The sequence below is a fragment of the Rhipicephalus sanguineus genome, chromosome 5 (genome assembly GCF_013339695.2).
Source record: "Rhipicephalus sanguineus isolate Rsan-2018 chromosome 5, BIME_Rsan_1.4, whole genome shotgun sequence".
Lineage (NCBI taxonomy): Eukaryota > Metazoa > Arthropoda > Arachnida > Ixodida > Ixodidae > Rhipicephalus > Rhipicephalus sanguineus.
In genome coordinates this window covers 50,328,967-50,342,608 of record NC_051180.1, presented here as the reverse complement: position 1 = coordinate 50,342,608, position 13,642 = coordinate 50,328,967, and the positions used below count along the sequence as shown (strand labels likewise).

At 46.6% G+C, this 13,642-nt stretch overlaps 1 protein-coding gene across 2 annotated transcripts in view; it reads right to left on the bottom strand.

Moving 5' to 3' along the window:
* The window catches only part of LOC119393620 (glycine receptor subunit alpha-2), a 97,997-nt gene extending 84,559 nt beyond the window's left edge, over window positions 1-13,438 (bottom strand). For both annotated transcript variants that reach the window (XR_007416348.1, XM_037660729.2), the window contains exon 1: window positions 13,126-13,438. Coding sequence is in view for 1 of the 2 variants with exons in the window: in XM_037660729.2 (XP_037516657.1) it covers window positions 13,126-13,286 (161 nt within the window). In the remaining variant the exon portion in view is untranslated. The remainder of the gene's footprint in view (window positions 1-13,125) is intronic.
* Between the last annotated feature and the right edge of the window lie 204 nt (window positions 13,439-13,642).

Sequence of the window (13,642 nt, the reverse complement as noted above, 5' to 3'; positions counted from 1 at the left end):
GTGGTGGACCCCGGCATAAAACACATTCGTGTTAAAAAAGAGATAACAATGCAAGCACTTTAACATAACCCACAAGCACATATGTATGATCATCTCGGGCGTCAGTACACAGGAAGCACGGCCTAGTTACTTAATGCTGCTATCAGGTCATACTGGGAGGATCCTGTGCAACTCTTCGAAAATACAAGTGACATCCAGATTTTGTCATCCGCATGATAAGAATAGCGCATAATAAGAGCGGAGCTGACACTTTGACAACACTTAAGTCAGAAGTGGTCCGCGGGTTCTCTTTTTACTATAAGTCGCGAAGCATACAGGTGGCGAATCTCTGCTTACAGGGGCACAGCGATTGTCAAAGCATTTTGCTGACTTACGCGTGCGTTCAGACAATGTACTGTGGTCACACAGATTACATGAGACACGGCTTATATAACCACTCGTGGGTGGCTGGACGAAGAGAGGCTGTGTGTAGTGGACGTGCACACACGGAGAGCTTTTCTCTGTCCTCTGCATCCTTCGTTCACTTTCTCCTCCCCAAAATCAAAATAGTCAACCAGAACGCCCTTAGCTTTCCCTTACCTTTCCTGTTCCTTTCTCTCTCTCTCTCTTTTTCTTTCTAGCAAGCACACTTTTTTATCATTTTAAAACGCAACGACTTTGTGATGCCTTGGTAGACTCGTCTTCCCTTTCATTCTTTAATACCCCCTTTCCCCTTCCCGAGTACAGTGTAGCCAACTGCAGATCTTCTCTGGTTGACCGCGCTGTTTCCCTTTACCACTTTCTTTCTTTCCCTCTTTATATCTCTCTAAGTATAGAAAGAAAAAGTGCAGGTGACCAAATTTAGAACCGTGCATCCCAATATCTCGAATTTCTTGCGCAAGCCTTTAAGAAAAAGGAAAAAGGAAGAAACATTATTCATAAACGAAGCTACAACGAGCACGCATGATCCTGTTACTCTTTGTACAACACATTTTAGGGGCGAAGCTCCTTAGGGTGTGGGTCGTTCCCTCCTCTGTAGTAGTAGTACGTATGTAGCCAGCTCTACTTTAATGAATTGCTCACTAGATGGCGTTTCATGTATTTCTTAGAGCTATAGTTTAATGATTTGCTCACTAGATGGCGTTTCATGTATTTCTTAGAGTTGTTGTTTAAAGATGACAGTTGGCGCTTGTATAATGCGAATGGCGCATGTCATTGGATGCCTGCTATCGTAAAAGGCGCTCGCTCTTGGCGCGCTTTCTCTTTCGCTCGGAGTTGCCGGATGGAGGCAGACAAGGCGCTCGCTCTTGGCGCACTTTCTCTTTCGCTTGTCGCCGGATGGAGGCAGACAAGGCGCTCGCTCTTGGCGCACTTTCTGTTTCACTCGGGAGCGGACAACCCCGCCACGGTGGTCTAGTGGTTATGGCGCTCGGCTGCTGACCCGAAGGTCGCGGGATCGAATCCCGGCCGCGGCGGCTGCATTTTCGATGGAGGCGAAAATGTTTGAGGCCCGTGTACTTAGATTTAGGTGCACGTTAAAGAACCCCAGGTGGTCGAAATTTCCGGAGCCCTCCACTACGGCGTCTCTCATAATCATAGCGTGGTTTTGGGACGTTAAACCCCAGATATTATTATTATTATTATCGGGAGCGGACACTTTCCCTGCATTTCACCGATCACAAAGCGGTGATAATGAAGGGACCACGTAAACCAACAGTACAATAAAAGATTTATGTTTAATATATACACGGTGTTTTACACTCTTTATATGATGTACTGGGCGAATTTCACGGAAGAGTTTCGCGGTTTACCGATGAGTTCCCTCCGGAGCTTCGCCCCACTCATCATCATTCACCCCGTAGATATGCTGTGATTTTTTTTTGTTTCGCCAATATGCTTGGTGTCACAGGAAAACACAATCTTGTGCGTGACTTCTAAATAGTAGTTGACAGCCTCATCTGTATGCTGAATTCCCTGCATTTGCATTTGTCTCCACCATTTGTTGCCATCGTTGTTGATGACTTCTTATTATATTGTTTCTTGCTCGTGACTGTTGCAATTGCTGACTTTTTTTTAGCTTGTCATCATCGTCATGGTCCTGCGTGTAGAAATGAGCCGAGTAACTTGCATCAGAACTACAACTACAGTGAAAAATTTTTCAAGCGCGCGACGCATTCATGATGATCTAGATGATGAAAGCGCAGTTTACTACGTTCAGCTTATCATGAAACGAATGTTTTCCCATCAAAGAATGCGTGATCAACTTCAACCACACCTTCGGTTTTTCTTCCCTGCTTCCGCTGATGAAACCGCAGGCTATACGGCGCAAGATTAATCTTTCAAGTCTTTTGGAAGCAGCCGAATATTGACAGAATTTTTTAGGCAAACGCAAAACAAAGCAAGCACACATTCCATATTTTACCCGTCACAACGAAAACTCACCACTCCTTCCGAAAAATATTCATCTTGAACTATATTGCGGAGTGTGATAGAGTGTGTCTTTAAGTTGAGGCGGCAGCTTTCATTTCTTTGGGAGAAAAAAGTAGCAATTACGCAGATCCAACACCATACTCTAAAGCATACGTCTATTTATTAGTTTTTTTTCTGTTTTTTTTTATTGTTATGCGGATCTACGCACCAAAAAAAAAGGAATCTCCGCATGTTGTCGCTAATATTATACTGCTTTTTTGTGGTTTCATTTTGTCTCATTCTTTTTGGAGCTATTTCTTGCACCGTGTAGCTCTACACACAATCAATCTGGAAAAGGAAGTGATAAAGTATTACGCGATCACAAGCACGACAGGAACAGGAAACTGTACGTTGATAAATCGAGGTGCCAGCAGCTAAGGAGTGAGGCTGTCCCACTCGCGTTACTACTACATGCCCCTATGTAGCGTTATAGCCTGATGTATGCTCGTGGCTTGACCATAACGGCGGCATTTATTTCCATGATTGATATTGCTATGCAGGACGCATCAAAATACACTGGTTTTACGCGGTTCAAGGAATACTTGATGTAAATTACCTGCACAGTTTCTCGTTATGGAACTGCAAAAACGTTTGGTTTGATATATTTCATAAAAGTGTATATTTCACATATTAATATATTCTTCGTTTCATCCAGCTCACTAAGATTGTCTATAAGTGCGTCAATGGCTAACTAACTAAAACATTTTGACCTTGGGAGCCTTCTTTTTCAACTAGCAAGCTAACACGCCCGATGAATAAATTATACCCTCTCCACATGATTTTTGCATATGAGTGCTTCCCGCCAGTGTGACGTGTGAGACTAGAACGTTTAGTTCATATATGTACGTTTTCAAGCCAAGAATCTAAGTAAAATGCGAAGACACGTGCTTATTTATTCTCACCTAAATCATGTTCGCGATTGTGCTTGCTAATTCGTTGCTTGGTGTCATTCCTAGGCAGATATCGTTAAAAACAGCATGCGATATTCGTCAGCACATTGAATTTATACTACAACGTCGCTCTGCAAAAAAATCGCTTTTGGTGTGCTTTTTTATTAGAATAATGCTTTATTCTATTAAAGATGTCGTCCGATTTATTAATGCGACAGTTTTAATTTTTTTTCTACACATTTACTGAGAACGTCGCGAGAATGTATTGACCGTGTCCAAAGGTCCCGTGGCGTTTTTCTGCTAGTCATCATGTTACGTGCGTTTATTAAGCAAATATCCCCGGAACACGGAAGTTCTTCGTAATTCAATCACTGACTGACCCAACAGTGGAGTAACACATCTCAGAAGTAAAGCTAAGAGCATAGTCCCCTCGTGTTTTTCTACAGCGTTATTCGTCTGCGCCATGTAGTGCAAGAGAAACGCTTGTGCGTTAATAAATGGGCGTAAAGGATGAGGCAAACGGAACTTCAGGTAGGAGGAGGAAGAAGAGGAAAAGAAGTAAAGACAAGGAGGTCAACCAAACGCGCGAGGTCAAACAACCGGCTTACTGCCTTGTTCTGGCGAGAAGGGATGAAGGGGGGGGGGGAGAAAGAAAGAAAGAAAGAAGAGAAAAGAAAGCGCTAAAGGCGCCGAGCGTGTCTGCTTGTCCAGTACATGCCTACAATTGATCACTAAGGCCAGTCGATTTTAAAAACACCTTACCAGAGAGCAGCTGCACTCTGTGCCGAGGATTGAGGACGTAGGTTGTCACATGGTGAGGTTGTCTTGCGTTTTTCACATTTCGTAGCAAGCAACAGCAAATGCGAAACCAGCGCTAATTTCGCGGTTAATGTAGCGCTAGTGTCGCTCTTGTGTAGGTCTTGGCGTAGTTCTAAATCCTGCGCTTAGTGCAGCTCCACTAGCGTGAAACCTGAGGCAGTGCGTAGCACGGGCAACCCAGCGATTCCCTTGATGTTTGCCGCCGCCTCGGCAATCGCGCGCTTGGTGAAGTGGTGGACTGACACGCAAAAATCATGCACCACTTCTCGAGAATAACTCTGCAAGATAACTCTGCAATAGCTCGGGACCTGCTCTAGATAGTTATCGGCAAGACTGTGTGATCTTGTAAGCCCATTCCTGAGGCTACGCCCGGCTACATCAAGTGATACACTTATCTCAACGTGTACATCAAACCCAGTGCTCCAGCAATATGAAGAGGCTCAGACGGTAAATGAAGTGATCAAGCTAATATTCTGATGCCCGCTCCATAAATCTCAGGTAAGCAAGCGCAAATGCTAAATTTGCGTGCCAAATAAGAGTGTGAGATATATGGCAAAAAATAGAACAAATCTTATTCTTTTAACAGCACAGCTGTTTAGCAAATCGTTCCTTGTGAGTCGATCGCAGAAAACTATCACCTTAACGGGTATGTGCCACAGGAATTTGGTAAATACCACTGCTCACCACTGGTCCACTAAAAATGAAGAATGCAACAGGAGTGACGGCGTTCTCAATTATAAAAGCTAGTGTGCAGCTCGCGCCTAACCATACGCAGCCACGGGTCGTCCGAAGCCAAATTGCACTCCCGAGGAAGAAGCCGCAATCCGAGAAGCAAGGCTTGCCACTGCGCGAGAACGAAATCGCCGGTGCCGAGTAGATGCGGAGAACGTGGCCGTGGAATTGGAACAGAACAGATTGCGCCGGCAAAATCCAGAGCACGGGGATCGTATACGCGAGGGGCATGCTGCTCGTATGCGTGCTCTGCGGCAAGATCCAGCCTACCGGGAAGCGGAGCGAGCCCGTGCTTCTACCAGTGGCGCCGACGCAAGTTTTCAGCGTGAATTCCTTTCGTTGGAATTTGGTCATTCTAATCAAGTCTGCGATCGTCTTTAGTTCAACACAAACTTGTCCACTCTTAGGACTGTGCGGTCGGCGGAGAAGCGTGTGCTGCAGGAGCTCTTCCCATACGATACGACCGAGCAACTGGAAGATGTGCGGCTCTACAGAACATGCCGCGAGACCGTCCTTCGGGGGAGAGTGCCACAGTTCTGCCTAGATAAAGTGAAGTTCAACCTAGTTACAGCTATGAATAAGCATCACACTGAACAGCTTCGCTCTGTATGAACGTTGCGCGGTTTAGTGCAAGCTTGCGATCAACATTTTTAAAGGTTGACACAGTGATATCTCGGAAAATAATACTCGACACATCCCTCGTTCGCCTCTCTTTTATCTAAAATCTGCTTGTAATGCAATTTGCACGCATACCTGCACGCTCTTTCTAAGATTACATTGTGCAGTCACGTTTATATGTTCAAGCAGCTCAAAATCTCATCTTGACAAAAGCAGCATGCCTGTTTCGTTCCTCGTTTATTTAATGGCTTCCTCTCGTATTTATTCTCTCGCATGCGCCTTTTCCTCCAAGCACGGATTCGATTTAGGAATGAAGCCGTCGATCACCAGAAGTCTTGAGATGGTCAGCACAAATATTTATGTCGCCAATAAATTTTTCGCAACAGCACGTAGACAATACTACCGGGACACTAGAGAAACCACGTTCTAGAAGTACGATATATCTTTCTTTTTTTTCTCTCTCTTTCCTGTTGTGCTACAACGATACACGTGAGCAACGGTTCGATGAATGTAAGTGCGCAAAACACTCTTTAAAAAAAATAAAAGAGTCATTTGGCTCTTTTTTGAGAGTTCTGGCTTGCCACATATATGACTCTCTTTAAAGAGACACGTGAACTCTCTTTGGAGATCATTACACTCCCTTCGGAGAGTCGTGGTACCCCAAAAGGGAAGTCAACGTGTCTCATTAAAGAGTCATATACGTGGCAAGCCAGGATTGAACGAAAGGAGTCACACATACTATTTTCTTTCTTTGAGTGTGGAAACATACACCGTCCAATCTCGTAAACGCCGCTAAGGCTACGAGTAGCAGGCCGTTCAGTGTATCAGAACCGCCCGAGGCCTAGGTTACGATGACTCTCCGCACGCGTGGAAACACAAACTCCGGATATACAAGAAAGAATGCCGAGTTAGAACGCCACTAGGATATACTCAACGGCATAACTCCCGTCTCTGTTTGTCCTTGCACATTCGGTTCACTCTCTTTGACTGTCAGTAAAGCTGAATAGCAAACCAAGGTGGAGGATAGCGTTTTCTGCCGTCTTTGTGGTTTGTACAGAAACAGAAAAGGGGGCGAACGAGTGATGACACTACACAATGCTTTCCACGTAACGCTCCGCTGGCAAGTGATCACTCATTCTGCGATGCAAGCGCAAAAACGCGCGCCATACGGACCATTTTTCACGGGAGTCACTCGCGTCAAGCTATTATTCTGCTCACATCCGTTCCATCAGAGGCTCTCTGATGTACCGTTGCTCTACTGATGTGCCGCAGCTGCGTCGCTTGATTACTGCAGGTTCCGCCGACTCGATTACGCTGGCATCACTTCCACCCTTCGACTCATGCGCTATCTGGGATGCTTCGCTTTTATTTTTTTTTATTTTTTCTCAGAGGAGGTATCGTGAAGCAAACGTCAGTGCAAAGCATACTTTTCTTTGGTAGTTGCTTTTTCACATCGCAAATTCATTTTTGTCGATTTCTGACACAAAAGTACTTTGTCTGCCAGCGTTAACTAGAAGAACTGAAAGAAGCACAGACTCAAGCACATCTATATAAGGATCACTACAGAGAGAGAGAAACAACATTTATTGAAAAAAAAATGTGGTTCATTGCGGGTGGGGCCCTTCTTCCAAGGCTCCACTGGCTATAGCGGCTCGGCGGGCCTGACTTAGGGTTGCCAGTTGGCTTCCCAGAGTCCGTTCAGTGAGTCGCGCCTCCCACGACCACGTGTGTATTGGGTGCGTATGTCCTGTGTCGACTGTTGCCGGTCGCTCTTGACAGCCGTAGGTTATGTGCGTGAGTGTTGGAATATATCCGCACCACGCGCATGCGTTGCGATATCTCTCTGGGTACATGACGTGAAGCTTATGCAGATTCAGAAAGCTATTGGTCTGCAGGCGGCGCCAGTCCCGCGCTTGGCATCTGTCGAGGTCCTTGTGAGGAGGTGCTCCGATGCGGCGATCTAATCTTTGTTTGTCTAGGATGCCACGCCGTGTCACCCCATCATCTTTGTCCTCTTCAATGTCGGGTGGTCCTGGGGTTCGGCCGCTGAGCACTCGAGCTTGGCAATGAACTAGTTCACTGCCATCCTGGCCCGTATGGGCCGGACACCAGACTATCCCGTGATCAAGTTCACTTCCCAGTAGCTGGATGGCCCTTGTTGGTAGTATGCCCTTGAGGTACATTTGACAAGCTGCCTGCGAGTCTGATACCACGTAGGCAGAGATACCTTGTTGGTCTGCCATTCGAATGGCGAGAGCGATAGCAGTTGCCTCGGCTGCCGCAGAGGATGAAGTAAGTATGGTCGCGGAGTTGGCAAGTTTGCCCCGGTTGACTACAGCGAGAGCGTATTGTCGTAGAAAGCGTTTTACAAGTCGCGTGCGTTTGCTGGACAAGTGTTAACTATCCTCTATCACTCGACGGGGTATAATCTTTTATTATTAATGCAAATGAGCTTATTTCTTGTAACTATTTCCTCAGATTTTCTAGTGATTGTGTTGTCTTTCCTGTGAATTCATGTTGTCTCGCGTTATAAGGTACAGTGATCGGCGGTTGAAACGCGATGCACGGAGCGCGTGGCTGCTGGCGGTGAGAGTGACGATGAGGGTGTGAGCGTTCGTGACACGTGATGACTGCATCCGGTAAACAGCCGGTAAGGCTGTGGTTCCGGGTGGCGCCGGAGGAGCGCTGCAATCTTTCGTAACGCACACCCGCCAGCTCCATCCTCTCCGCGTGGCGCGGCACATGAGCGCAGTGTTTTGAAGCCATGACAAGCAGCGCTCCGCCGGCGCCACCAAGAACCACTGACTGCACATTTGTACACCGGATGCAGTCGCCAAGACGTGAAGAACGCTCTCGCCCTCACAGTCATCCTCACCGCCAGCAGCCACGCGCTCCGAGTATCGCGTTTCAATCGCGGAGCACTGTACCTACCAGAAATTCACCTCTGTGACCGTCACAGAGGTGAATTCCCAGGATTTGGGGACATCTGCACGTGGCGCCATTTCTCGGCGGCAGCAAAGGTGTCCTGCCATAACTCATTGGAAAATAGGCGAAAAAAATCATCTCTCTTGAAAAAAAAAAGCTAGTTATCGAAAACGATTCCGGGTTCCATACAGCAGAGACCTACTGGAACATTTTGGTAATATTGCAGTATCGCAGTACAAAGCGTGTGGCTTCCCAGGACAATTGAACATGTACCGCCCATTAGAAACACATGGGGCTCCATTGTAAAATATTAAACACCCCGGGAAGCCATGCGGCCTGCAGAGCGACACTGTAATTTTAAAAGAATGTTCCAATAAATCTATGCCGCATAGAATCGGGAGTCGCTTTTGATAACTAGCTTTTTTCGTCAGATATGAGTTTTTTCGCCTATTTTCCATTCAGTTACGGCAGGCCACCGCTGTCCCCGACGAGAGATCGCGCTACGTGCACATGTCCCTAAATCCTGGTTATGAAGTTTTTCATACTCGTTGTTATCATTTTACTGCAGATGTCTTTACAAGCATGCCTACGTCGAAATTACCTGCGTCGAAGATAAGATAAGGGCACCGGTTGCATAATCTTCAGTCGCTGTTGTTTGATTGATCAAGTATGACGCTGCACGCTCTGCGTACGATCCTTGTAGGAAAACTGGACTTATACTTTCAGAGCCCGCATAAGTCATCAGCACAGAAATGTGCAGGGTTTCCTATTAGAAGAGGGGGATGGCAAAGTTTCGTCGCAGCGCACCCCTCCCCCTCTCCGTTGGTTGAGTCCAAAAGACAACGTGCTTCACAATGAATGAACAAGTGAAAATCAAGTCATGACGTGCTTTCTCACAATGACCAACATTGGTCCCTGTCTTTCCGGTAGCGAAGATGGGAAGTAGTTTTTGGAATGGAACATCAGGTGCCTTCGGCCGCCATTGTCGTCGAAAACTTGCATTGCCTTAACCTTGCTCTCTAAAAAATGGCGGTACAAGTTCAACTGAATAGAAGTATGGGGCAGACATTGCGCCACCCCTCCCCCATCCCCTGCTCCCCCCTTTCCTCGTGCTCACGCTTACGGTCATCATCAGTGTTCTTCCCAGAGTGCTAATGCAAACAAGACCCCATAGAGCTGCTTCGTGCACACAGGGCAAAAGGGAAATGAGCCCGCATATGAAACCCGGGCGACGCTGCAGCTATACCTTTGCCACCATACCCCTTTTCTCGTGTGCACATTTGTTTCGTTTGTCTGAGAATTACGAGATTCCCATGAAAGCCAGGCTCACAGCAATTGCAAGTCAGGAAGATTGACTTACGCAAGTTGGCAGTGTACTTACGCAGACGTGTTTATCGACTGAGCAAATATCATTCACGAGCGGTCACGTCGCGATCTAGCGCACTCAGCAAATCAAGACCGCGCAAATAATAAGCGATCGCCTCAGGGGAACAGTCTTGCAGGTAAGGACTATAGGTCTAGCTGGTATAATAAGGTCAATGCCAAGAGTCTTTTGTGCCACAGCGCGGGAAAGAGCTCCTCGCAGTCAAAGGACGATCCTTATTTACAGAACGTCATACACCGCAAGCTCAACTGTAGTACCCATCTCTGCTTAGTATGCATTCATACCTCGTTTTCTTGGTATAGACACTAGGCTAGATACAAGCAGAGAGACCGCAGTTATGTCAGCGCTAGCGTAGTTATAAAAGAGGGTTAACTCGAACCCATGATAAGGGGCCCGGCTCTACTTGCTGTGGCGGCAAAAAATGAACAATAAGGGAAATCTGGGCTAGTTTTTTATAGTTCATTTTCGATCAGCTTACAGCGCAAAAAGGACGAGGACGCAGACCAAGGATGTGACGACACGAGCGCTCGTGTCGTCACATCCTTGGTCTGCGTCCTCGTCTTTTTAAAGACGATAGTCTTTCTTGGGATACTTAAACGGAGAAATTTTGATCTGTCTGCTTTCTGTTTGTCGGCACGTCACTCGATTCAGCCACCCGGACAAAGTTGAACCACTTGCTTAACGCCCACCCAGCTTGAACTGGTACGGCTGTTCATACTTGTGAACGTTGTCGATCAGAAAGTAAATATTACGCATATCTGTGTTTCGGTTTCGGTTCTGTATTGCACTGTACGAATGCCAAGGGGCGCCGCTCTGGCATTCCTGTTTTACCCAGGCGACGTGTACATAAAAGAGTGTGTGGAGAGTACTCGTTGAGTGCGGACGTTGAGCGCGTGTTCGGGCTGGCTGGCGTCCCCGCCGGTCGCGTTGGTCACCGCCGGTCTTCGCCTGCTACTGCGCCGGGACTACCAGCCCGCAACACAGCACTCATGTTTCCCGACGTATTGCCAGATGGTGTCCATATCTCACGCAGCGCCTCTTCTATCGTCTTTAGACGACATTTGCAGCGAAGCACGCAGATACGCAGATACACGGCCAATTTTTTGCGCTTTAAGCTGATCGAAAATGGGGCAAAAAATGTGCTGGAAAACGACTCAAGTTCTCTCTCGTCCCTTTGCTGTGATGTTGAATAATGATGTGTGGAAACAACCGTGAATTACAGCGCAGACCGTTTACTTTTATTGAGTAATATAATAATTGTTGAGGTTTAATGTCCCAAAACTACGGCATGATTATGAGGGACGCCGTATTTGAGGGCTTCGAAAATTTTGACCACTTGGGGTTCTTTAACGTGCACCTAAATCTAAGTACATGCGCCTCAAGCATTTTCGCCTTTATCGAAAATGCGGGACATTAATGGAGTATATTTTGAGCACAGCGGAGACAGCGTGAACTGCCCTTCAGTTTCTCGATCACAAGACAGCCAGAATTTCCATATGTAACGCAGTTCTATTAGCACATATACAAGAGAGCTCTCGCTAATGTAGGGAAGTTATAGAATAGGAAATTCGAAGGTTCGTCTATATTGAGAATTCCTCTAGGGCTCTTTCGTGGTGGCCTAGTAGATACAAAACTTCTTTTTCTTTCTTTTGTTCTTTTCCTGTTTCCACCAAACCACAGCGCTGCAGCGTATTTCACAGCCCCAGTTTCACAGTACGTATCCGCCAAACAGTGACGGTGATGCGAAAGCATACCCGTGGTACTCTTGAGTGTCGTAGTGAAAACGCACATATTTGTTTTGTTTGGCAGTACGTAAAACAATGAGGAGACAACCTCGCTTACATATTTTCAATTTAGGTTCTCCCTGCAAAATGTAAATCGACTTACCAAACGCGTCTTCTGAAAGCAAAAAGTTCGCGTCATACCGTGCACTCTGTTAAGGTAATATATGTATTTCATTGTACAAGCTGATGGAGCAAATTTTGTGGTAATGTTCTCTTAAGAAGTTATCATGAACACGAAGAACGCGAAGGGTACAGGTACTAGTGTTCCGCATTTATATTTGTGCTTACTTAGTTTTGTAGTAGCTCTTGGTCCTTTCAGAAGTTTATCGATGCACGATGTCAATCCTTCAATGAATCAAAGTATATTTCACTAGAAATATCTGAATGGTCCTTAGGGTCAAAGCTGCCCTGGGCAGCTTGACCGGGTCCCTGAAGACCCTTACAATCGCAGCATACGACGTTCACCATACAAGTATGCACATCAGATCATAATTACAATGTATGTACGTAGTACTCTGAGAACAGCGTTTCCCAAGGGATCGCATCAAGTGTTTAACATAGCATACAAAGAGTTCCCGTAGGGATCATATGAAGCGTTTAACACAACATAAATAACTTCATCATATAAACAAAGGAACTCTAAAGGTAAGGAGAATATTGTGTACGTGAAATTTAACAGGTTTACCATACAATTAAGACTACGAGAATTTCACGAAAAACGACATGACATAAAAATGACGAGAGACAGAATAAAATGCAATGAAAACGGGATACCCTAACGACTGTGCGAAAACAAAATATAAGTGCCCCATTCCAAAGATTATCACGAGAGATCTGCTGTTTACAACATGTCGTACCAGCAGCCCACAGCTTGATGTCGAACCAGCAGCCCACAGCGACGGCCGACACAACTCTTAATTTTTCAGAACGAGAGGCACACAGATTTTTTTTAATAACGTTAAGCCAACAGAGAATGTTCATCCATATGAATCATCTCTGTTGTGCTTCATGACATGTATCGGAGCCATTGACGTGAGCTAATGAAGCCATTGCGTGGCTTAACGCGTGTTTTGAACCTATATATCTGCAATATCGAGGCATGGAAGTGCAACAAGCCTTTTGGATACGCAGGGATTTGAGTACAGCGCAGCTCCACAAGACACTTAACACCAGCGTGTGCGAAGTTGTTTAGCTTGTGCATCCAAACACTGCAATATCTGCTGTCACGTGTCGCTATCTCATCACTTTCATAATTCAATTAATAAAAAGTATAGACTTAATTGGTCACTATTAACGCTGAATACAAGTATGTTAACACAAACCACCTGTACAAAACTACTACACTGGCAAACATGAGTCTTCCTAACGTGCAGTGAACAATGTGAAGTGCGTTACAACGCGCGGTCAATTTCGGCTTGCTTACTGCTCTAATATCATGAAAAAAAAAGCAATAAAGAAAACTAGCTCAAGATGTTCTCGTTTTTTTGTCTTTTTTTTTCAAAGGTGGCTTTATGAAAAGGCTCACCTTTGTGTTAGAGAAGCCGGCGTTGTCAGCAACAGGAGCAACAGCGACAGGTAGGGGCGCAGCGGAGACAGCGGTGTCATGTGCCTTGTCGCCTCAAGCACCGGACTCACAGTTGATGTAGGCATGGCATGCAGAAACGACGAGACAGCGCCGGCTGTCATGCCACGTGATCAAGGAGCCGCATGGAAGGGGGGGAACGGCAGAGTGTTCCACCGGAGCAGGCGAAGACGGTGGCGAGGAAGATGCTGGAGGCGTCGAGTGCCGGAGGAGCGCGTCGCAGCGGCACGGGCGAGCACGCGGCCAACACGCTCTACGGAGAGAGTGATGACGCTATAAGGTTCCCGCGCCAGCCAGCCTCCGCGTGTTCGGGACGCGACAGGAGCGGCCGCGGCTCGGCGTCCCCACGAGTTCCAGCACGCCCATGCCACGCGGAGCGCTGCTCCCCATCCTCCGCATCCTCCTCGCTCTCTCGTCTCGCGTGTCTTCGCTCTCCGCGCCTCTCTTCCGCCTTTCCCCT